Raw genomic sequence first — 24,682 nt, 5'->3', positions numbered from 1 at the left:
ATCAGAAAAAGTGTATTATGTCCTCAGTGTACCAACAATAATTAAATTATACTGAAAATTTGTTTTATTTGGGATCTGTGTTATTGAGAAATATGACACCAAGTTGTATGCAGTGCAACTGCATTGCCATCTAAATGTCGTATGGTCACAATTTCCCCCTTTTACCCTCTTCGTGTTCAGACAGCCTAGTGTGGCAGTAGGAGAAGTTTGCAAGCAGGTGAGAAAACTATGCACACATGAAAGAGCACTGTGCACTACATCAGTATGCATAGATCTCCATTGTGTGTGATATGGAATTTGTGCAGCATATGAACCAAATGAGATGACTGAAGGTGTTGTGCTTGTATGGGTTCATTACAGTGTGGAAGGTGACAAAAGAGGTTGTCCGTCTGTAGATGGAACTGGTACAGAAAGTTGACAAAATTTATAAAACCACTGTTTCAGACTTCTGAACTGCTGGATAACTGTTGGCAGATTTCTTGCATCATTTTGCATGCTATCATGACTAACTTGTAAGGTAGTATGTGTCATGTGTGTACAATGGGTTTCCAGATTCCTTTCTAAGAATCATAAAACTAAACAGAAGACTGCTTCATAGAGCTCCCCTTTCCTTTACGATGTAAAGGAGAAGATCTACTCAACAGAACAGTGACTGGTGATGAGTCATGGGTTTCCAATGTTATTAAAATCGAGACTAAATGGCAATCAATGTTTCTTGGTGATACCATCTCACACAAACACCAAGAATGCTCGCAAAACTCAGCCAGATGATTTTCTTTCATTTGGAATGCTAAAATAAATTTGTTTGTGGGTTTTAATAATGTTGAACGTAATCAACTTGGAAGCCCGCTGTGAGACATTAAGAAAATTGAGAAAAGCCATACAAAACAAGTGACCTACCCTTGCATGTGGGGTGAGCACAGCAAATAGCTGTAGTCTGACATAGCTACAGATTTCGGTATTGCAGGGAGAGGAATAGCTTTATGCTCTTTCTCTGTGCTGAGCATGCTTTACGTAACTCCCAAGTGGCTAGGACAGGGACCCTGAACTGCATGTATAAGTGGATAGCATCCATCCAAAGCTAAATTTCCTAAGTTCTGTCTTCTGATGAAACTAATGAAATCTGCATGGTAGAGACTCAATAATACGAACTCTCTCTTTCCTAACTGTAGCGGTGTGAACTCTCATTTTGGTAATCTGTGTGCCAGTATCTAACAGCCCACAACAAATTGTGATCCTCTCCTTTAGGGTACCATACTTAAAAGACCACAGAAACTCGTATTAATCTGCTTTTAAGATCTGCTTCATGATACTAAGTAAATGAATGATCACATAGTACTGAACTGCTATAATATTTCTTCCCAATTCGAACTATTTCTTTGGATGTGCTTTAGTAGCAGGAGATGGAATTGCAACTATGATCTACCGCCAGTTCCTACTAGGTCCAGAAGAGTGAGCTGAGAGGCAGTGTCTACATACTGTACAGTTAATATTGTATTTCTTCCAACAAATGACTGATGCAGCACCATTCTTAAGTTTCTCAATGGTTGTAAAAGGTTGCTAAGCAGGCAAGTACATCATGTCATGTTTTTGCATGACAGTTGTTGGCCATATGCTGTCCAGAAGACCAAAGAGTGCAGTGTCAGTTCAAATGGGATGTTTCTGAACATCTGCCTTCACCCCAGACTTGGATCCAAGTGATTTCTGGCTCCTCAAGAACATGGCCGGCTGCAATCTAAGGCAGCAGTGTCTTATGCGGTGGGACCTTGTCAGTCCCTTAAGATAAATGATACACTTTTCCCAGTGAAATATATTTTGGCATCATGTCAGGTGAATGTGTTGGTTACAATACAGGAGCCTTCTTCCTATCCTCTTTTTCAGAAAAGTCTAACACAGATGCTCACAGACAAGATGTTCAAAGCAAGCTGGGATTCCATCTCTTTGTAATGAAATGTGTGCACCAACATCAAATGCAAAATTTTTCAAAAGCATATGGTATGCACTTCCCCCGAAACACAGTCACACTGGTGTATTTAAGCTGGGAGTAACTGGATACAGGCCTGTTAATCAAACATAGACTATCCTGCCTGCAAGTTCAGTGTAAATCTTTGTTGCTTTTTCACAATTGTGGTGTGTGATTTTTGACAGCCTATATGTGACTATGCTACTGTTGACCAGTCCGTATCTAGTGAAACATGTTCCATAAGTGAAAAGTACCAGTACATAAACGATTATATTCAAAGACGCCTGATGACGAAAATGTCAATGGTGAGATTTTATTGTATATTAGCTTTGATGTGTGGTACTTTTTGGTGGCAGCCTTATTTTAGTGTGTAGATGAAATATCCAGATGAAGAAGGCTTTGGTGAATGAACAGACATGGCTAGATATGACTAAAGTGACAGTGAATACTGTGGTATGTGTTGAAAATATGGTGTTTGAATTTGTTTGATGGTAGTCTCTCACACTTTTAACTGTTATTGTGGGACTTTTCTCTCCAGACTTTCATTGGAACCAGTGGATGATTAAGTGGAGACAGCAAGCAGACATTAACTTTGGTTCAGTGGTGGTATCAGGTGTTGTATGAATGAAATCAGATACCACCAGGACCCAAATAAGTAATTCAGGGTTAGAGAATAACTAAACCTTTTCCAAATCATTTAGAATTACCCTTACAAAATAGCTTGATTGGCATAAGATGTTGTCCTTACTCTCTATGGAGTTACTGCAACCAGTAATTATATACCATACATCGCACATCATCTGAACCAAATGAACAAAAGGACAGATAATTATTCATACTCCATTCAGAGAACAGAAACATTTTAAGTATTAGTGGTGTGGAAAAGCACAACCACTAAACCTCAATAAAAAAAAAAAACCCAAGGAACCAGTGTGTAGCTGTTTCAGAAATAACTATGAGGCATCTCATGATTGATGCAGCCTGTGTGCCTCTGCTTGCTGCACATCACAGAGAACAGAAATTATAATGAGTGTGGGAACATTACCATTGGACACTCAAGGTGAGGCACTACACTCCAGTGGTTGGTTGATCGGTTTGGGGGAGGGGACCAAACAGCGAGGTCATCAGTCCTATCAGCTTAGGGAAGAATGGGGAAAGATATTGGCTGTATCCTTTAAAAGGAACCATCCCAGCATTTGCTCAAACCAGTGGCAGTGTACAACTGCATCAAAAACCAAGGGAGACAATGTATTCCACTTGCAAAAAAAGCACCATTCAAGCAGGTGGAGGAGATATTCTTGTGTAAGGGAAAGGGACGGTGCTGCTGATATGTTTTCTGTCACCTCTTTCCTGTAAATGATACATGAAAGTACTGCCCCATCATGTGCACCCATTTATTCACTTACTGCAACTCACAGACAATGCACCACCCTATCACTACTGTGTAGCATCAGAAAGCTTTGGAGAACATTCCACAGACATGAGGATGCCTGAGTGGCCCCAGGTCAAGTGACTTCAATCCTATTTGGAGCTGATGACATGCTTCTGAGTGATTACCGTCAGTCATGGATGATGATTGAATGGTCATAGAACAGGATGGCTTTCAACTGCCTACCGTGCCCCACAGACTCCATGCCATGACATGTAGCCAGCAACATCAGGGAGTTCTACACAGTGCTAGGTAGGAGCATCTTATTCATTTGCTCATGATTGTTCACACGTTTTGAGGCTGAATCAGATGCACTGTTGAACGAAGTTTATCACAGACTTCTTGAAATGAGATCTATCCTCACAGGCTGGAATAAAGCCCAAACTTCTACAGAATACTTAACTAGTTCACAGAATTTCAGTAGCCCATCAAGGTTCTCCACCTGTAGCAATGTACTAGACTACATTTTGAGCTTAGACGTGATAATCTGCAGGTAATATAACTATCTTCTTTGTGGCACCCCTCTCAGGAGACACCGCCTTAACAAAACCCTGTCCGTGTGGGCAAGGGGGTTTGTGTGATCCAATAAAGTGGAGGGCTATGCCGGCAGTGGTGTAACTACCATCAGGGCCCCCAAGCCAGACAGTCTCCATAGAGGATCCAGACAAAGTGTGTCTCACACCGTCCTGTCTAGTGTCCTGTCCTGTCCTATTCTGTTCTGTCCCATACTACACACTCCCTTCCTTTTCTTTTCCTCCCTGTGATTGTGTGGCAGCAGACACAGTCCCCTAATGTGGACAGCGGAAGATCCTTGGACATCAGGACAACATTGATGCACATAGGCCTTACTGCGAAAGGATGGATAGCGTTCTGTAGTCATGGTGAAGACAAGCTATATAAGGGGTAAGGCCCTGAAATAAAACCTTGGCAGGTGTCCAGGCCATGAGGTGGCAGCCCCACCAGGACACTCGGGGGCTGTGGGCTGATAACCCGCACCACCAAAAAACACATATCACAGAAACTAAAAGGAGAAACAGCTGGATGGATCTTAAGGATATGACCTTTGGCCTGAAAAGGAAAACCCTATTGGTTTTTGGAATGTAAGGACGTTGAGAGAGGCAGGGAGGCTAAGACAGGTCGAAAGAGAGATGGAGAACTATCGACTAGATATATTGGGACTAAGTGAAATAAGGTGGCCAGAATCTGGGGAATTCCAAACACAAAATGGTCGAGTGTTGCTGTATGTGGGTCAGTTGGGTGAGGACACAATGCACAGGAATGGTGTAGGGCTCTTACTATCTAAAAGCAGAAAGAAGAGCTTACTGGAGTAGAAACCAGTCTCAGAACAGATAATAACCGCACGCTTTAAAACAAATGTGCGATATGTGACTGTAATTCAATGCTATGCACCTACTGAAATAGCTAAAGGAGAATGAAAAGATGCATTTTATACAGAGCTTAATGGAGTCTTTAGACAAACAAATTCTAGGGACATAAACATTTTAATGGGTGACTTGAACACAAAAGTTGGTTCAGAAAATGAAGGGCTTGAACATATCATGGGCGTGCATGGTGTGGGGATCAGGAATGTAAATGGTGAACCGTTGATAGATACGTGCGCTGAACATGACCTGGTCATTGGAGGCACGTTGTTTCCACATCGTAACTGCCATAAGATAACGTGGGTTTCTCCAGACCATGTTACTGAAAATCAAATAGACCACATAGTCATAAGCCGCAAGTTCTGACACTCTCTGTTAGATGTCAGAAATAGAAGAGGAGCAGACGTTGGAAGTGACAACCACCTAATTTTGGCGGAATTCAGACTGAAGATAGTGGCAAATAGAACCAAGCTCAATCACAGGTGCAAGAAAGTAGATGTGGCAAGGTTAAAAGACCAACATATCAAAGAAACATTTGCCCTTGAACTACAAAACAAATTCCTGGTCCTCTCTGAAGAAAACTTTATGGAAGAGGGAATTGAAACATGTTGGCAAAAAATCGTAGACAGTTATTTAGATGTGGGAGAAAAAAATCTTAGGATTTAAGGCACACCAAAGGAAGGAATGGATCTCCAATGCTACATGGTATGAAATCAGCCACAGGAAAGAACTAAAACTTAAGTTAAATTTTTGTAAGCCAAGAGTGCAGAAGAGCAAAGCACATAAAGAATACATGGAAGCCAACAAAAAAGTGAAAATATGGCTACGTTGAGATAAAAGGAAATGGATAGATGAGCAAGCAAAATTAGCAGAAGAGGCGACAAGACAAGGAAATATGAAAGAACTCTACAACATTACCAAACGGTTGTCAATGAAGAACTTCAGACATGAAGGACCAGTTAAGAACAAGGAAGGGTGATGCTTACAACTCAACAGGCACAGCTACAGAGATGGGAGGAGAACTTCAAGGAACTGTTAAATTGTGAAGACAACCAAGAGGAACAGGTAAGAAATGTTCCAGAGGAAGTTGAAGAAGATCAAGATATAAATTTGCAGTGCCCCACTACGGACAAAATTAGGATTGTCTTGAAAACACTAAAAAATACAAAGGTTCCAGGCCTAGACAACATAGCACCGGAGCTCTTAAAAGACGATATTGATAGTACTCTTAAAAGTGCTCCATCCTTTGCTGAAGCATATTTGGCTTGAAGAGAAATCTCCGAAGGAGTGGAAAAATGGTTTGGTGGTAAAGCTCCCAAAAAAGGGAAATTTGTCAGACTGTAACAACTGGCGTGGTATTACATTGTTGCCAGTGCCCAGTAAGGTCCTCACCAGAATTATTTTAAACAGAATTAAAGAATCCCTTGAAAAACGACTGCGTAAACAACAGGCTGGTTTTAGGGCACAACACAGTTGTGTTGATCTTATTAACACTCTTAGGATCATTTTAGAGCAAAGCAAAGAATTCCAAGCAACCATGTACCTGGCATTCATTGATTTTCAAAAGGCCTTCGATTCCGTGAAACATAAAGTGCTCTGGCAGGTGTTGCGGAAGTATGGTACACCACAGAAGATCTTAAACATCATAAAAGATCTATATGATGGCTACAAATGTTGTGTACTCCATAAGGGAAATATGACAGAGCCCATAAAAGTAAAACTGGACTTCAGCTGGGTTGCATTTTATCACCAACACTTTTTCTACTTGTTCTAGACTCTGTTATGAGAAGAGTCACAGCAGACAGGAGACGAGGAATCCAGTGGGGGATCCATGAATGTCTGGAGGATTTGGATTTTGCAGACGACATAGTTTTATTAGCTCAAAGGCTGACTGACATGCAAGCTAAATTAAACTTGCTGAAAGAAGAAGCAGAGACTGCTGGCCTCAAGATAAATAGAGGCAAAACAAAGGAAATGAGAGTAGATTCAGGGAACATGGAGGTGCCACTGTTAATAGGTGAGCAGTGGGTGGAGACTGTCAACTAATTCCTGTATCTGGTTAGTATAGTGACGGAAGATGGTGGAGCCGGAGATGACGTGAAAATCCGCATTAAAAAGGCATATGCTGCCTTCATACAATTGTACCCAACATGGAAAAATAGAAATATCATGTACAAAACAAAAATCCATATTTTTAATACAAATGTGAAGGCTGTACTCCTGTACGCCAGTGAAAGCTGGAAAATGGATAAAAAGATAACATTCCAGTTACAAAGCTTCATAAATAGATGTCTTCGACGCATCATGAATATCTGGTGGCCAGAAAAAATATGTAATGAGGAGCTCTGGTCAATAACAAACCAGATACCTATAGAAGACCAGATACGAGAGAGAAAGTGGGGTTGGTTGGGGTACACCTTGCGAAAAACAGATGGAGCCATCGAGAAAAAGGCATTGGAATGGAATCCCCAGGGAACAAGGAAGAGAGGAAGACCAAGGGGCAGATGGAAGAGGACAATGGAAGGGGAAGCAAAAAGAGTTGGCAAGACCTGGGCAGAATTCAGGCAAATGGCCAAAGACAGAGATGGATGGCGAGTTCTCCTGGATGCCCTATGCCCCATAGGGGCCAAAGGAATTAAGTAAGTCAAGTCTTTGTGGCAACCACTGACCATTCACAAAACATTAATCAACTGAAAACCAACTCACACCCATTACACAATATCTAAAAGCTACAGGTACAGGAAGCCATCCAAGATTCTACATTTTTAATTTTTCCAAAACCTTCAGTTTAACATGTTGATTGCCACAAGGCCAATGGCAGACACAGCATAGCCTCACACATGGCACCATGTGTCCACTGGTGACCACAAGCTTCACTCTGTTTAGTACAGTATATCCTTAGATGGCATGTTTGTCATACAATCACAATCACATGTGGCTTGTTAATAAAACATATACTGTGAATGAACATGGCCTGTGAGTGTGATATTGGACTGGTGAGGTAATCCACAAACGCATCTTTGCACTGAATCACTGACTTCAAAATCTGATTCTTAAAACATCCTCAGTAATTCTTCATTGGTGAAACCAATCTTTTTTTTATGTTTACAATGTTGTGCCATCTCACCAGTTGATGGTAAGGGATCCATATGAGCTAAAACTATTTATTCTTATATTATATGATGAAGTAAATCTCACTGTTCACATTAAAATATTGTGTTGTTGTTGTGGCCTTCAGTCCAGAGACTGGTTTGATGCAGTTCTCCATGCTGCTCTATCCTGTGCAAGCTTCTTCATCTCCCAGTACCTACTGCAACCTACATCCTTCTGAATCTGCTTAGTGTATTCATCTCTTGGCCTTCCTCTACGATTTTTACCCTCCACACTGCCCTCCAATACTAAATTGGTAATCCCTTGATGTCTCAGAACATGTCCTACCAACCGATCCCTTCTTCTAGTCAAGCTGTGCCACAAATTTCTCTCCTCTCCAATTCTATTCAATGCCTCCTCATTAGTTATGTGATCTGCCCACCTAATCTTCAGCATTCTTCTATAGCACCACATTTCAAAAGCTTCTATTCTCTTCTTGTCCAAACTATTTATCGTCCATGTTTCACTTCCATACGTGGCCACCTAAATATAAATTAGCAATAATAATCAATGTAGAGTGTCATTGAAATTCCGTAATAATTAGCCATAAAACCCATGGTGAAGGCAATGTTGCAGAAAATAGATTTCAAAATGTTGAGCAAGATAGTGCACCTGCTTTCCTGTACACTGGCAGCAACTCAATCACGAATTACACATTAATGCTCTGAAGTACACTATAAACTGTACAAACCAGAGTAGGGCATGTGATCACAGATAAGGACTTGGCATCTGCATGAGGCTCTGCTGTGTCCACCAGCAGTGACACGCTCCACTCTTTTTACTACAGTATGGCGCACTGTCGATTGCATTTATAGGCCACATTCATCCACAGTATATGTTACATTAACAAGCCACACGTGACTGATTGTACGACAAACACACCATCTAAAGGTACTAAAGAGAGTGGAGTTTGTGGTCACCAGCAGGCACATGGTGACAGGTGTGAGGCTGTGCATTGTGGTCTCATTCCAGTTAACATGCTAAGTGCCACACTAATTCATGCTTAGGATAATATGTTGATAGTGAACATCTCACCAGGTTTATGACAATACGGAGGACTTCTTGATAGGCATATTCAGAATACACCTCATTACTATAAGGACAGAACTCATCTCCGGTGTGCCCCCATGAAAATGTGATAGGACCAACATCACCCAAACAACTTACATGTTTTACCCAATTTTGTACATTTACATACTCACCAGTTTCAATAATGCTCTGTTCATAGAAATCAGTTTGGTAGGAGTAAGCCTATAGCCATCTGTGGACTGCTGATTTCACTTCTGCATCTGTTGCAAAGCATTGGACGGCGAGGGACTTCTCCATGGGACCAAACAAATGAAAGTCTGTGACTCCAAGGTCCAGACTTCATGGTGGCTGCTGTAGCACCTACCACCCAAATGGGGTAATTTTCTCACAAACAGAAGCAGCAACATTGGGGCATCAGCATTAATGTTGTGGTGTGTGTCACGAAGGGAATTATGCAACTTCACCAAAGTTTTCATATAGGCTACAGTATTCACAGTGATCCTGTGCTCAGCAAAGTCCACAAATAACACACAATGTGTATCCCAGAATACCGCACAAGCACTTTCGTAGCAGATTGCAGATGAATTTTTTTTCTGGGGAAGCAGCATGTTTCCACTCCATTGAGGGCTGCTTGGTGTTGAGCATGTAGTGGTATGCCCATGAGTCATCACCAGAGATGATTCCTTTCAGAAAACCATGCCCTTCTGGGGCATAATGCGTTAAGTGATCCACGATTGTCATCATTTGCCAGCCCTTTTAGTTGTCTGTCAGGTCTTAAGCACCCAGTGAGCACTACCTTTATGAAATTTCAATGTGTCATGAACAGTATTATACACTGTGCCATAGGAAATGTTGAACAGCTGCAATAAAGTTTGCAGTTGCACATGCCAGTTATTCAAAACTGCTGCCTTAATGGCTCTGACATTCTGTGGGGTTGCAATTGTGACCAGCCACTCGGAGCTTGGCAAATCACTAAGGTGCACATGGTCCTCTTGGAAGAATGCACACCATCTGGAAACATTGATATGCCCATACAGTCATCCTCATACAAACCACGCATGTCCCTGTGAATCTCACTTGGTTTATGTCCTTTGGACCACAAATATCAAACTACACTTTGCTGCTCTTCACATGTTGATGACAATAATGCATGCCATGTTTGTTCTCTCACTAGAACTGTACACAAAAACAAAATTCCCTCTGTAGTGCAAACTTCAGACTACATCGTCGTGAAATTTCAACACTGCAGCTGCAATAGCAGGGGAGAAAGAAATTATTGTGCATTACTTTCAGATCCTCCCTCGTAGTATTAATGTTTCAATCTTCTTTTGGAATTTCATTACATCATCTCATATTTGGTAGTGTTGATAGCACTTCCATCCTGTCTGTTTTATCGAACTACACTTTGCTGCTCTTCACATGTTAATGACAATAATGCATGCCATGTTTGTTCTCTCACTAGAACTGTTCTGTTTTACAGTGGTTGACTTTGGCATGTTAAATGAAACTCTACTGTCTGATGATTCCAAAACGATGTGACATCAGTTTCATTGATATGACAGTAAATCCTGCAGTATTAAATAAAATTCATTTAGAATTGGGATTCCTCTTTTTTGTCTCAAACAGTGCACTAACTGCTTTTAACAGAAAAACAGGTTATCAGAACTGTACTCCAAGGGAGGTTGTATCACGTGCAGCGGAACATTACTAGAACTACAGGAACGGGTTTTGAGAATAGACATTCCTTATGAACAAATCAAGTTGTGGTGACGTAAGCTGAAGTTCAGCTACAGTATGCTCAAAATAAAATATTTCCTTGTAGAGTCATCATTAAGTTGAAAATCGTTTTTACATGTCAAAGGCTTATCATCTGCATATTGTCTTATGGAGAATCTCACTCAAGTACATCAATGGCAAGAGAAACAATGTTTTATTGGAGCAACACATATATCCTTTGAGACTGGCACAAATTGTCACAAGGGAGATTAGGGTTCATGGTCCCATTGACAATGAGGTCGAGAGAGAGAGAGAGAGAGAGCAAGATTGATTTGGAGAAGGCCATGCCATTTCAAAGGGACCTTCCTAGCATTTGCCTTCATTAGTCTGCAGTTTGACAGAAAGTAGGGATAATCTCAAGCTGGGTTGCTGGATGGCACTCCAATTTGCCATCCTACTGAATGTGAGGCTATTGTCTCAACCATCGCACCACCTTTCTTGGAAATAGATTTTGGGTTGTAGGTTCATCTAAACATTGTGTTTCATAAATCTCATCATAAAAAATTGTCTTCATCCTGCATTGTCTGGGTACTTACCTACCCCTTCTTATATTGGACTGAAATATAATTATGGCTGTACCCATCAGCTTAAGGAGCTCGAACATTCTAGTTTAGATCATTTTTACCCTGCCCTTGGGGCTGAAATGTCATTGGATCAGTCAACAATGAGTCGAACACCCCTGAAAATCATGGATGTGCCACCAAAGTATGCTCATTTCCATTACTTCACCCTTCCCAACTTTCACACACCAACTTATTTAATCAATGTGCATATGACTATGAAAATAATTCTGCAATGAGTTTCGTACCACAAACATTTTTTGACAATTTTGCTAACTAAATAGAAATTTCTTACAAACTCAGAACTAAATGTGACGACCGTTTCATCTGTTTCCTATGGGAGGTGCATATTTTGAAAACAAAATAAATCATCTTGGTTTTTCCACCTTGCAGTGTGTTACTTATATGACGATATGTTCCATCCTCAACAGATACCTTACTGATAGGTTGTCCCAACATGGCTTTGCATGTGATGTTAAGAGGAATGGGAAATTACAGTCTAAATTGCCATTAAAAGTGAGAGAGAGAAGTTGATAGTTTCACACTAAAGCTGCATGTTGACTGCACTGTTGCCAAATGGATGTTGCCTGAAAGCGGCGCGCTAGCCACTGCACAACACGCTCACAGCAACATGACCATAGATGCACCCTCTGTGCCTTCGGTAGTCCAGAGTCCCGGCATATGTTGCCCCAGCTCACATGAGATTATTATATCATCTGGAATGCTGTGGCTAGATATGACACTGAATTTTCCTAGATTATGTCACAGGTCAGTATCAAGTGGAAGTACGGTAGCAATACCCTCTGATGGTCAACACATACTAATAGTTTTTCAAGTGCACAGCAGGCAGAGCTGAGGTTTTTGTGTTATTTAATATGGACCTGGATGTCTAAAAACTTCATACCTTGTTTTTCATTTAGCGTGTACTCTTTGACCAGTAACCCAGCTGATGCCTGTAAAATATTTTATTTGTTTGGGATGGCATAATGTGAGTCTTTGTAAGATGAAATTTTAAGCTGTTTGCAACGAGTCAGTTGTACATCCTGTTACATTCCCATCCATTTCCATGTCTGCTTCCAACAGGGGTAGTCCTGAATTTTTAAGTGCAACCTTGAAAAATATTTTTGTTTGTTTGTCTGCAGCCCTGATAAATACTGAAATCCCCTGCCGTACTACTGTAAAATGCTGCCAGAAGTGAGAAAACAAAATGGTGCTGATTAAATGTGAAGTGCATGGTAGAGGGTACTTCTCATCATACCACCAATCATGGATTCTTCCCATCCCATCTGCATGTGGGAAGAATGACTTGAAATGTCTATGTGCATGCTGTAATTCAGCTCATTGTATCTTCATGATCTCTACAGAAGAGAAACTTACGGGTTTGCGGTAGATTCACAGAAACCTCACTTAATAGTGTTCCTTGAAATTGTGACCATTCGTGCTGCCCTTCTTTCTATGCATACAATATCCCCTAATAGTCCTATTCAATGCACAATTGTACATTTTTCAACATTTAAACCAAGAATATTTTTGCCACTCTTAGATAACAGCATCATCTGCAAAATGTCTGACTTACGGGTGATATAATTTGCTACCTAATTAATATAAAACAAGGACAGGGAAGGTTCCATTTCACTTCCTTGGGTCAGCCCTGAACTTACTTCTACATCTGTTTATGATCCTCTATCCAAGATAACATGCTGCACCCTCACTACCAAGAAATGCTCAGTCCAGTCCCAAATTTCATGATACCCAATGTGATCATACTTTGATTAATAAATTTTGGTATGGTACAGAGTTAATTGGTCCCTAGAAGTCAAGAAATACAGCATCTGCATCATTGGATCAATACATGGCTTTCATGATGTCATGTGAGAAAAGCATAAGTTGGATGAAACGTGATTCACATTTCCAGAATCCATGCTTGTTGGCATGGAGAGGGTGATTACATTCAAGATACCTCATTACATTTTAGCTCAGAATACGTTCTAAGATTCAACAATGCACAGCTATAAAAAATATTGGACAGTAGCTTTGCTATTCACATCTGTTAACCTACTTTGATAGATTTAACCCTGTGCTTTTTCTGATTACTGGGCACAGCTTTTTGTTTAAGGTATCTGCAATGTACTGCGGTTTGAAGAGGGGCTAACTTAGCCGCCAATTCTGTATAGGTATTGTTGGTCAAAGATGGACTAACTCGGATGACAATTCTGTATAGAGCCTGATAGGGATTATTCCACACAATGTAGCTTCATTTATTTTCAGAGATTTTAGCTGTTTCACAATGTTACTGAAACTAATATAAGTACTGCCTTTGTTGTGAGACAGGGACTGTGATAGCAGTCCTAGATTTTCCTTTATGAAGGGACATTTGAAAGCTTGTTTCAGCAAATGTGCTTCTTGCTTTGCTACCTTCAATTCCATTCCCTGTGTCATGGACGTGTATTTGGACACTAATTTTGGAATCACTGAAAGCTCCTACCCATGTTTCCCTTTTGAAAGACAAATGTTTCATTTAGCAACTCTGTATCTACAGCTCTATCCTTCGATTCACACCTACTGTGCTGTAGCTGCTGGTTCCATAAAAATTCTTTGCAAAGCCTGTGTGTAGATAGTATGATCAGAATGAGAGGAAGGATTACTGTTAAGATTGATGCAACCATTTTAGATTACCATGTTCATTTAGTGGCAAATGTATTGTTTCTGGCATGGAATTCTATCTTACAAAATAGTTAAGTCCTCACCCACATTGCTGGTATTATCACAGTCCGGTCTGATGAGTAAAAGGAGATCTTACACCACAGTAAACAAGTGTTCATAATATTTTGTCCCTTCTTGTACTTCTCTCTTTTAACATAAACCTTCATTCGCTGCAGGTTTGTCATATCGAAAATTGTGTCTACCAAAATAATCAATGTTTGAAAATATTTTATAATAACACATGTAAAAGATATGGACATGTGCAAGCTTTCAGAGTCAGTGTCTCCTTCTTCTTCAAGAAAGTTTGAAGAGAAACAAGGAGGGATGGAGGAAATGGACTGTCAAGATCTAGGAAAGGAGGAAAAGGGAGAGGGAGAGAGAGATGGAAATGTCACCCAGAACTCTCGGTCAGGGGAGACTTACTGGATGGGATGAGAAGCAAAGACTGACTGTTAGTGCCTGCAATTGCAAATCTCATCTGGTGCAGCCACCAGCAATTAATCTTTCTTTCTCATCCCACCCAGTAGGTCTCCCCTGACTCAGGATATTGAGCATGTTTTCCATGATTCTCTTTCCTAATACTCGTCTGTGCTTTCCCTTCATTGCTCTTCGTTTCTCTTCAACCCTTCTACTAGAAGAAGCCATTGGCTCTCAAACTCTGTGAGTTTCCACATCTTTTGTGTTTTCTACTGCCACTGTTTGATAAGCAGATTTTGAATATTGTGTCTGACTGACGTATTTCAAAACTCTGATCAAGGGCAACCTAACTCACACTCTTTGTTAATTGTTTTATAAAAGCTATAACCAGATAGCTTCTCTGTTTCAAGAGTAATGATGGTGAACAATTCTGATTTACTGATGTCAAGTATCATGCTAAAATAACAATTTGGTAGACAACAATTTAACAACACAGAACAAAGCACATTATGGTTGTATAGGTTTGTGGCTTTGATAAGTGAGCCACCACAACAAAACAAATGGTTATTCACCATATTTACTTAAATACTAAACATGCTATATTCTTCTTGGTGAAGACATCTGCATATTGAACAAGAGATTAACTAGGGGAAGCCAGCAGGGGCAACTTATATTAATTTTGTAGTGAATGGCAACATAGTTTTGAGATTTCATGAAAAATGGTTTTGAGGAAACATGTAACTAGTCATTATCCATGATATCTTCTGACTTTCTTTGAACTTACACTGGACTCACATGTCGAACTGTGTGACAAGGCAAGAGTTTGTTTGTGAAGATAATTTTTTCCTGTCTCTCCACAGGGTACTCTCGTGATCTTTTGTCAGTGACTGGAACAGGATCATGCAAGGACTATAAAGGCTAAGTGTGTGGATTTACACCTTTCAACAATCTCCGATAGTTGGGAGCTATGACTCATTTAAGTTGATGCCGAAGGATTCTTTTGTGAAAATAGTCACTATTTGTGGCCTAAACTTCTTGCCTTTATGAATTAAGGGAGCAATTGACAGGAATGGGGGAAATAAATACAGTAGAAGAAGAATGGGTAGCTTTGAGGGATGAAGTAGTGAAGGCAGCAGAGGATCAAGTAGGTAAAAAGACGAGGGCTAGTAGAAATCCTTGGGTAACAGAAGAAATATTGAATTTAATTGATGAAAGGAGAAAATATAAAAATGCAGTAAGTGAAAGAGGCAAAAAGGAATACAAACGTCTCAAAAATGAGATTGACAGGAAGTGCAAAATGGCTAAGCAGGGATGGCTAGAGGACAAATGTAAGGATGTAGAGGCCTATCTCACTAGGGGTAAGATAGATACCGCCTACAGGAAAATTAAAGAGACCTTTGGAGATAAGAGAACGACTTATATGAATATCAAGAGCTCAGATGGAAACCCAGTTCTAAGCAAAGAAGGGAAAGCAGAAAGGTGGAAGGAGTATATAGAGGGTCTATACAAGGGCGATGAACTTGAGGACAATATTATGGAAATGGAAGAGGATGTAGATGAAGATGAAATGGGAGATATGATACTGCGTGAAGAGTTTGACAGAACACTGAAAGACCTGAGTCGAAACAAGGCCCCCGGAGTAGACAATATTCCATTGGAACTACTGACGGCCGTGGGAGAGCCAGTCCTGACAAAACTCTACCATCTGGTGAGCAAGATGTATGAAACAGGCGAAATACCCTCAGACTTCAAGAAGAATATAATAATTCCAATCCCAAAGAAGGCAGGTGTTGACAGATGTGAAAATTACCGAACTATCAGTTTAATAAGTCACAGCTGCAAAATACTAACACGAATTCTTTACAGACGAATGGAAAAACTAGTAGAAGCCAACCTCGGGGAAGATCAGTTTGGATTCCGTAGAAACACTGGAACGCGTGAGGCAATACTGACCTTACGACTTATCTTAGAAGAAAGATTAAGGAAAGGCAAACCTACGTTTCTAGCATTTGTAGACTTAGAGAAAGCTTTTGACAATGTTGACTGGAATACTCTCTTTCAAATTCTAAAGGTGACAGAAACCAGATGGCAGTTATAAGAGTCGAGGGACATGAAAGGGAAGCAGTGGTTGGGAAGGGAGTGAGACAGGGTTGTAGCCTCTCCCCGATGTTGTTCAATCTGTATATTGAGCAAGCAGTAAAGGAAACAAAAGAAAAATTCGGAGTAGGTATTAAAATTCATGGAGAAGAAATAAAAACTTTGAGGTTCGCCGATGACATTGTAATTCTGTCAGAGACAGCAAAGGACTTGGAAGAGCAGTTGAATGGAATGGACAGTGTCTTGAAAGGAGGATATAAGATGAACATCAACAAAAGCAAAACAAGGATAATGGAATGTAGTCTAATTAAGTCGGGTGATGCTGAGGGAATTAGATTAGGAAATGAGGCACTTAAAGTAGTAAAGGAGTTTTGCTATTTGGGGAGCAAAATAACTGATGATGGTCGAAGTAGAGAGGATATAAAATGTAGGCTGGCAATGGCAAGGAAAGCGTTTCTGAAGAAGAGAAATTTGTTAACATCCAGTATTGATTTAAGTGTCAGGAAGTCATTTCTGAAAGTATTCGTATGGAGTGTAGCCATGTATGGAAGTGAAACATGGATGATAAATAGTTTGGACAAGAAGAGAATAGAAGCTTTCGAAATGTGGTGCTACAGAAGAATGCTGAAGATTAGATGGGTAGATCACATAACAAATGAGGAAGTATTGAATAGGATTGGGGAGAAGAGAAGTTTGTGGCACAACTTGACCAGAAGAAGGGATCGGTTGGTAGGACATGTTCTGAGGCATCAAGGGATCACCAATTTAGTATTGGAGGGCAGCGTGGAGGGTAAAAATCGTAGAGGGAGACTAAGAGATGAATACACTAAGCAGATTCAGAAGGATGTAGGTTGCAGTAGGTACTGGGAGATGAAGAAGCTTGCACAGGATAGAGTAGCATGGAGAGCTGCATCAAACCAGTCTCAGGACTGAAGACCACAACAACAACATACTTTATCATCTTGTGACAGGAACACTGTGGAATTTTGTACTATTATTCTGGTTCTTGAAACTTTTCTTTTAACACAAAGCAGAATACAATTAACCTCATGTTGTAGGAAACCATGATATTCGTTGTTACAATGAATAAAAAAAACACTGCTTGGATCACTTCTTTTATGACAGACTACAGTTTCAATCTGTACTGCATATTATCTTCATATCTGGCACAGCAAAGTACAGTATGTTGACTAACATTAGTTGAAAAACTGCACTTTGTGGTGCCAGGCTTGAAGATGATCTGCAGCATAAACTGAAACCAGTAATCAGTAATAAAAAAAAGTCATCCAGATGGTGTTTGTCTATTTATTACAAAATGAAAGGCTTTATTCACAATAACTTTGATTGCCTGTGCTATCTACTAATGTGAGAACCTATGTTCCACCTTCATTTCTAAGTAAATGATAAAATGTAATGACTCCATCCACAATATCATTCCCTACAAAACACTGAATAATAGCTCTGTGATTGTACCGCAGAATGAAGGTCTACAGATATACTCCTGGAGATGGCCTTCCACGATTTCCTTTCTGATGATCATTCCACAAATTGATAATTCTACCATGCTGCATTTACAACAGTCCTTGAAATGTAGTTGTTGGCATTACAAGACATTCAGGTCTATAGGGAACGTTCTAAGAATAATTTCAAGTAACAGCTTTATTCCTTTTGACATCTATATAATTTATTCATGGCAGATAATCTGTACATTTATGACCTGATAATTGTGCCTATTGGCACACATTTTCTGAAGAATCTAAAGAAAAAAGAAGAATACCTTGCAAAGTGTGACGTAGGGTGGAAATTTAACAGATAATCAGGAAGATGTCCTAAAACAGTGGAAAAAATTCTCTGATGAACTTTTCAAACACAAAGAGGAAGAATAAAGCCACATGGGAATGTAAATTTTTGAATACGAAGATGGATTCTCCTTATGAACAAGGATGGCGACACCCAACACAGGAAGAAATAAGTTAGCTTCTTGTAGATTTAAACAATAACTAGACCACAGGAAAAGATAGTGTAACTGACCTTGTAAAAGTAGGAATACTTACTGAAAAAAATACAAGATTAGAAAACTGGCATGGTATACCATATACACAAAAAAATGGTAAACAACATGCAAGTAGAAAAAGGGATTACCATACTAGATGTGGTGTGCACTCTAACCGAAATCCTAGCACAACTAATAAGACCGAGGATGAAGATCACAGCGGGCTCAGACCAAGGAGTATTCCAATACTGCGAATGATTGTAAGATCTTCACGTTCAGAGAACTACTGAAACCTGGATGTGAATTCAATATCAAAATACACACTAAATGTAAGCCAATTTCAAGCAAAAACATGATTCAGCAAACAGGAAAGACCTATAGAAACCAATGAGAAAAGGTAAAGTTCCAAGAGAACTGATAAATCTCAAAAGGATGACACAAATTTGTAGTCCTATCACGACCGATGGAAATGTATCAAACAATTTTGAAATTTTACGTGCACTGTACCAAAGAGATGTGCGCTTAACAATTCTTTTAAGGAAAATCACATAACACTGGTGTAATATTTTATAACATTTATTATTTTACAAACTGGTTTTTGGCTGTTATACTATCATCAGGAACAAATATAAATATGTGTGGCTATGAATTTTGTACGATCAAAGTTTTGGACTAGTGCATTGCAGAGTATCTCAATTGGTTTCCAAAGATTACAATTCTTAGGAATGAAATGGGTGAAAATGCCATGTAAAATTACTGACCATTGATAAAATATGTGACACATTAAATAATGAATTATACAACAAATGACAACAATTATTGTGGGAAGAAAATAAATTGAACAATGAACTTTGGTGGCATGTTCCAAGGGAGTGGCTGAACAAAATACCTGATTATGGCATAATAGCCGACAACTGTTTGTAATTTAATACATATTATAGAATGCTACACTAGTGTCATATGTGTTAACACTCATAAGATATAAGGTATTCTAACAAGGATTGGCAGAACAGCCAGTCAATGAAATTCTTTTTAAATAGGACGGAAGCATGGACAAACATTCTAGGAGGGAACTTCTTGGCAGATTAAAATTGTGTGTCACACTGGGACTCAGACCTGGGACTGAGGCAGACACACAGTTTTTATCTGCCAGGAAGTTTTAAATTGGTGCACATTCCACTACAGAGCGAAAATTCATTCTTTTCCCAGGAAGAACACTTTTAGTGTGTAATATGTAACTTAGGTATACTATAATGCAGACTATATTAACAATGTTTTTGCACATGAAAGACCTGAAATAGAAAATAAAACTGATGATCTATTGTGTCAAGTCATCACAACTGTTGACATCAGAAGAGCAATAGGAACAGCAAAAGACAGGAAAGCAGTTGGTCCAGATCAAATACCAACTGAAATGCTGAAACTATTAGATGATAACAGTATCTTAGTTCTCCACAAAGTATTAGATTTATAAAATGGGTAAATTTCCTGACAAATGGCTGATGTCACACTTCATCCCTTTGCCCAAGAAGGACAATGCAACAATATGCAGAGATTACAGACTAATTAGCCTAATAAGCCTTCATATCCTAAAGACATTTCTCAAGATCATTCAATATATAATCACTGTGAAGTGTGAAAGAGATATGGGATCTTCACAGTTTGGATTTAGACGGGGTCCAGGTAAGAGGGAAGCATTGGTCACAATTCAGTTATTGGTTCAGAAGTGCTATGATCAGAAGAAGGATATAATGCTGTGCTTCATATGTTACGAAAAGGCATTTGACAGAGTGCAACACCAAAAAACCCATACAAATTTTGAGAAGACTCTACATATACGGAAAATATATTCATTGCATAGAAAATATTTATTGGATCAATCAGTTGAGGTTAAAACTGGCAGTCAGGTGACAGAAGCACAAAGAATCTGTAGAGGAATTAGACAAGGATGTGTGCTCTCACCATTCCTCTGTATAACATATATTCCAGGAGTCGCTTGAAGACCATGTTATAGGTGTTAAAGTAAATGGGATATGGATTAACAACATAAGATATGTGGATGACAGTCTTAAATGCTGCTTACATGAACAACCAGGAAGGCCTCCTTACTGCAAGAACACAGTAGAAATATGGACCTCAATATCAACACCAAAAAGACAAAATTTATGATAGTCATTCACAATTCAAACAAACATCAAAATGTAGAACTAATGCATAACAATTAATCCACAGAAAGGGAGAACAGATTCAACTACTTACAGATGCGGTTATGTGAAAACCAGTCATCTGATGTGGAAATCAGATGTAGAATAGAAAGTGCATTCATGAAATTTAACAAAGTGTTTACAAGCACTGACTTCGATCTTAATCTCAGAAATTTATAAAGAGCTATGTGTGGTCAATACTTTGGTATGGCGCGGAAAGTTGGATGCTGAAAGTAAACATTATGAACAAGTTGGAAACATTCGAGATGTGGTTACGTCAAAAAATCCTTAAAATTCCATGGAAGCAAGGAAAAGAAATGAAGTGATTAGTAGAATAGCAAAACGAGACCGAGAACTGCTAACCACAATCAGACATAAGGAAATACTTACTTAGGTCACATGGTTTGAATTGAGAGGTATCACCTTCTTCAACTGATAACATTAGTCAACAACCAGTTTGCATCTGGGATGTGATACATCAACTAGCATATATTTTTGTGTGTAGAATCTGAATATACCTTTCAAAATGTTCTAATATGTACCATTTTTGAGTTTTTAAAGGTTTTTATTTTTTGTATTCAGTATTTTGCTTTTTGCTGTTCTTCTGTTTTGAGGTTTAATTGTTTGTTTTTGATTTGAGGGGAGAGCAAGAAGATCTACAAATTGTCAGTAAATGGTTGGTGTGGTAATCCAGTGGTGTGAAAGAGATCCTCAGTCAGTGTTTCCTATGAAAGATAGTGCAAACTTTTTGTATTTAAAACTTACACTAAGAAAAATGGCAACTAGAAGATCTTGTTGCTGTCTAAACCACCCTGACAACTTTTTTTATGTGTGTGGGAAATTCATTCCAAAAGCCCAAAGAAAACCAATGACTGATAATGTTAAGAAGGCATATAAATTGTATTCTGATTGTCCTGCTGGTGATCAAGATAAATTTTTGCACCTCATATTGCCTGCATAACACGTACTACAACCTTAACCGAGTGGTTGAAAGGAAAATGCCGGGCCATGCCATTTGCTGTTCTGATGGTGTGGTGTGAGCCCAATGACCATTATTCAGACTGTTACTTCTGTCTTATAAATTATTCGGGACATTCAAGCAAAACTAGACACAAAATAAGGTATCCAAATGTATCTTCAGTGCATTTGCCTGTGCCCCATAATGAGGTGTTGCCTGTTCCTGTCTGTAGCTTGAAAGTCACGGAACCAGACACCATGTTGAGTGAATGGGAAAGTATTGAACATATAGAAGAGTACTTCCCTCAATATCATGACACTTTGCCTCAGCTCTTTAATCAAAAGAAACTGAACAATTTGGTTCGCAATCTAAAACTTTCGAAACAGCAAGCTGAACTCTTGGGGTTGAGACTGCAACAGAACCTTCTAGCTCCAGGGGCAAAAATTTCCTGTTTCAGATCAAGAGGTGCTTCCTTTGCTCAATATTTTGATATGCAGAATTCAATGTGTGTATGTAGAAATGTCAATGATCCGATGATGCAGCTAGGTGTACAACATAATCCACAGGAGTGGCAACTATTTATTGACCCCACTAAAACCAGCTTGAAAGCAGTACTACTGTATAATGGCAATGCATTTCCATTGGTACCTTTGGCTTATGCAGTAGATATGAAAGAAACTTATGAAACCATGGCTTTGCTGCTAGAGGCAATCAAATATAAGGATAATGAATGAACAGCTTTGCTGTGATTTAGAAGTTGCTGCACTCCTTACAGGTTTACAGGCTGGATTCACAAAATACTGCTGCTTTTTGTGCCTTTGGGACAGCCGTGACACCACGAACCACTATGCAATCAAGGAATGGCCTACAAGGAAGTCATATGATCCTGGAAACGTAAATGTGACAGTAGCCCATTGGTTGAGCCCGATAAAATCATTTTTCCTCCCCTTCATATCAAGTTGGGCCTTATCAAGAACTTTGTAAAAGCTCTGGATAAAGTAGGTTTCTGAAATTTAGTGAGACAAAGCTAAAAGAGGATATATTTGTTGGGCCACAAATAAGAAAATTGCTGTAAGATCCAACATTTGATACCAAAATCACAGATACCCAATTAGCTGCTTGGTCTTTTTTAAAAGTAATTGTGAAGGGCTTTTTGGGTAACAGAAAAGACAACAAAAACTGTTACCATTGTGAATGATCTGTTGGACAACTATAAGAACATGGGGTGTAGAATGTCGCTTAAAATTCACTTTTTACATTCTCACCTTGATTTCTTCCCGGAAAATTTGGGAGCGTAAGTGATGAGCATGGTGAATGCTTTCACCAAGACGTTCTTACCATGAAACACCTTTACCAAGGCCATTGGAGCCCTTCGAGGATGGGTGACTACTGCTGGGGTCTTGTTAGGGAGAGTGATGAAATGGCAAACAAAAAAAGAAAAGCTCAGTTGTTGCATTATTCAAAAACCAAAGATGATTAAAGGTGAAAATATCTTATGAACTAATTTTGGACCTTTTATTGGCATCATGCCCATATATACATACAAAATAGTATTGATTTCAAACGTTCTGAATGTGTATTTTTGTTTGACTTAATTGTGTCAATTTTCACTATTGCCATTTCTTATTCTGCTTTGTATCTAGGAAATATGCAGTCATAGAGAAAGACTGATTTTACCAGTGTATTCAGCACCCAAAAATTAGGTAAATCCACCCATTTACAAACCAGATGCAGATGTCATGGCTCTGCAACATTAGACAGTGCACAAGAATAAGAAATGTGGGGGATTTGAGCCATACTGGAAGAGATAGGAAGATTGAGCAAATATGATCGCAAACATCCATTAATGGATACGCAGCAGCAGTAGAAGAAGACGATGATGATGATGATGATGAAGAAGAAGAAGAAGAAGAAGGCAAAATACTATAAAAGAAACAGGGATTAAATATTGAGATAATAGCATTCATTAGGGATAGTGAAAAAGTGGAACAGTTTAAATATTTTGGAACACAGATAATGGAAGATAATACAGGAACTACAACAACAAGTAGCTACTGGTATCCAGAGCTTTATGTACTCCAGTAAGTCTAAGCTGCAGGCTTAGAATCAGGTGTCAAAGACAAGAACATATGATAATAATCTGACCAATGGTAACCAGGGCATGGACACTAACTACAAGACAGGAAAAGATACTACAAAAGCTTGAGAGGAAAATGTAACAGAAAGTGTGTGGACTAGTATATGAGAACAGAATGGAGATGTAGACAGAATGAAGCACTGAAACACCTATCTGGAGAGTTAGAAATACTTGCAGATGTTAAAACAAGTGAGATTGAAGTGGGCAGGGCATGTATAAAAGAAGCAAGATTAATGAAGACTGTGCTCAAGGGAAAATCAGAAGGGAGAAAAGCTGGGAAACTGTGAGCAAAAGATACAGAAAATATTGTAAACAAGTCAGGTTTTGAAGATGATATGGATAGCAGAGAACAAAGAGGTAGGGAGAAATGTACTGGAGGCTCAGAGAAACTTTGCATCTGACTGTGCAGCAACGATTTTAGTATTAACACATATGCTTGCCAGGTAAACTTGCAGTTTCCTGTTGGAGCATGTGTTGAAATAACATGCTTTTAAAATTATTTGTTATATAGACCCATCCTTATGAATAAGAACACTTACGGTATTTCCATCTTGGTATGCTGGGCCAATTGCACACTCCACTCCTTGTTGCCACTACAGAACAATGGAGGCCAGTATGTGCTTTTACATATGAACAGGATGTTGTGACCCCAGAGGTGACACCCAAGTATGCATTATTCATACTTCCTACTATTGTCCGCTCATAAATATAAGCGCCAAACAATTATAAGGTCATTCACGCAATACACCTGAATTGCTTTCTACGTAATTTTTCAAGTGTTACACTTATCTAAAAAATCACACAAAGTCCAAATAACAAAGAGAGTTGTACGGAATGACTGAAGGACCCGTAATACTAAACAAAGAGACATCATTAAAATTCCT

At 39.2% G+C, this 24,682-nt stretch overlaps 1 protein-coding gene across 1 annotated transcript in view; it reads right to left on the bottom strand.

The window, feature by feature from the left end:
* Positions 1 to 24,426, bottom strand: part of LOC126455830 (acyl-CoA Delta-9 desaturase-like) — a 155,863-nt gene extending 131,437 nt beyond the window's left edge. Inside the window, exon 1 of the mRNA XM_050091591.1 lies at positions 24,338 to 24,426. Within this exon, the coding sequence (XP_049947548.1) occupies positions 24,338 to 24,348 (11 nt within the window). The 5' untranslated portion in view covers positions 24,349 to 24,426. The remainder of the gene's footprint in view (positions 1 to 24,337) is intronic.
* Positions 24,427 to 24,682: the final 256 nt, after the last annotated feature.

This window comes from Schistocerca serialis, chromosome 2 (genome assembly GCF_023864345.2).
Source record: "Schistocerca serialis cubense isolate TAMUIC-IGC-003099 chromosome 2, iqSchSeri2.2, whole genome shotgun sequence".
In the NCBI taxonomy this organism is placed as follows: Eukaryota; Metazoa; Arthropoda; class Insecta; order Orthoptera; family Acrididae; genus Schistocerca; species Schistocerca serialis.
The sequence above is the reverse complement of the archived record's forward strand: the minus strand, read 5'-3'. Positions and strand labels throughout refer to the sequence as shown.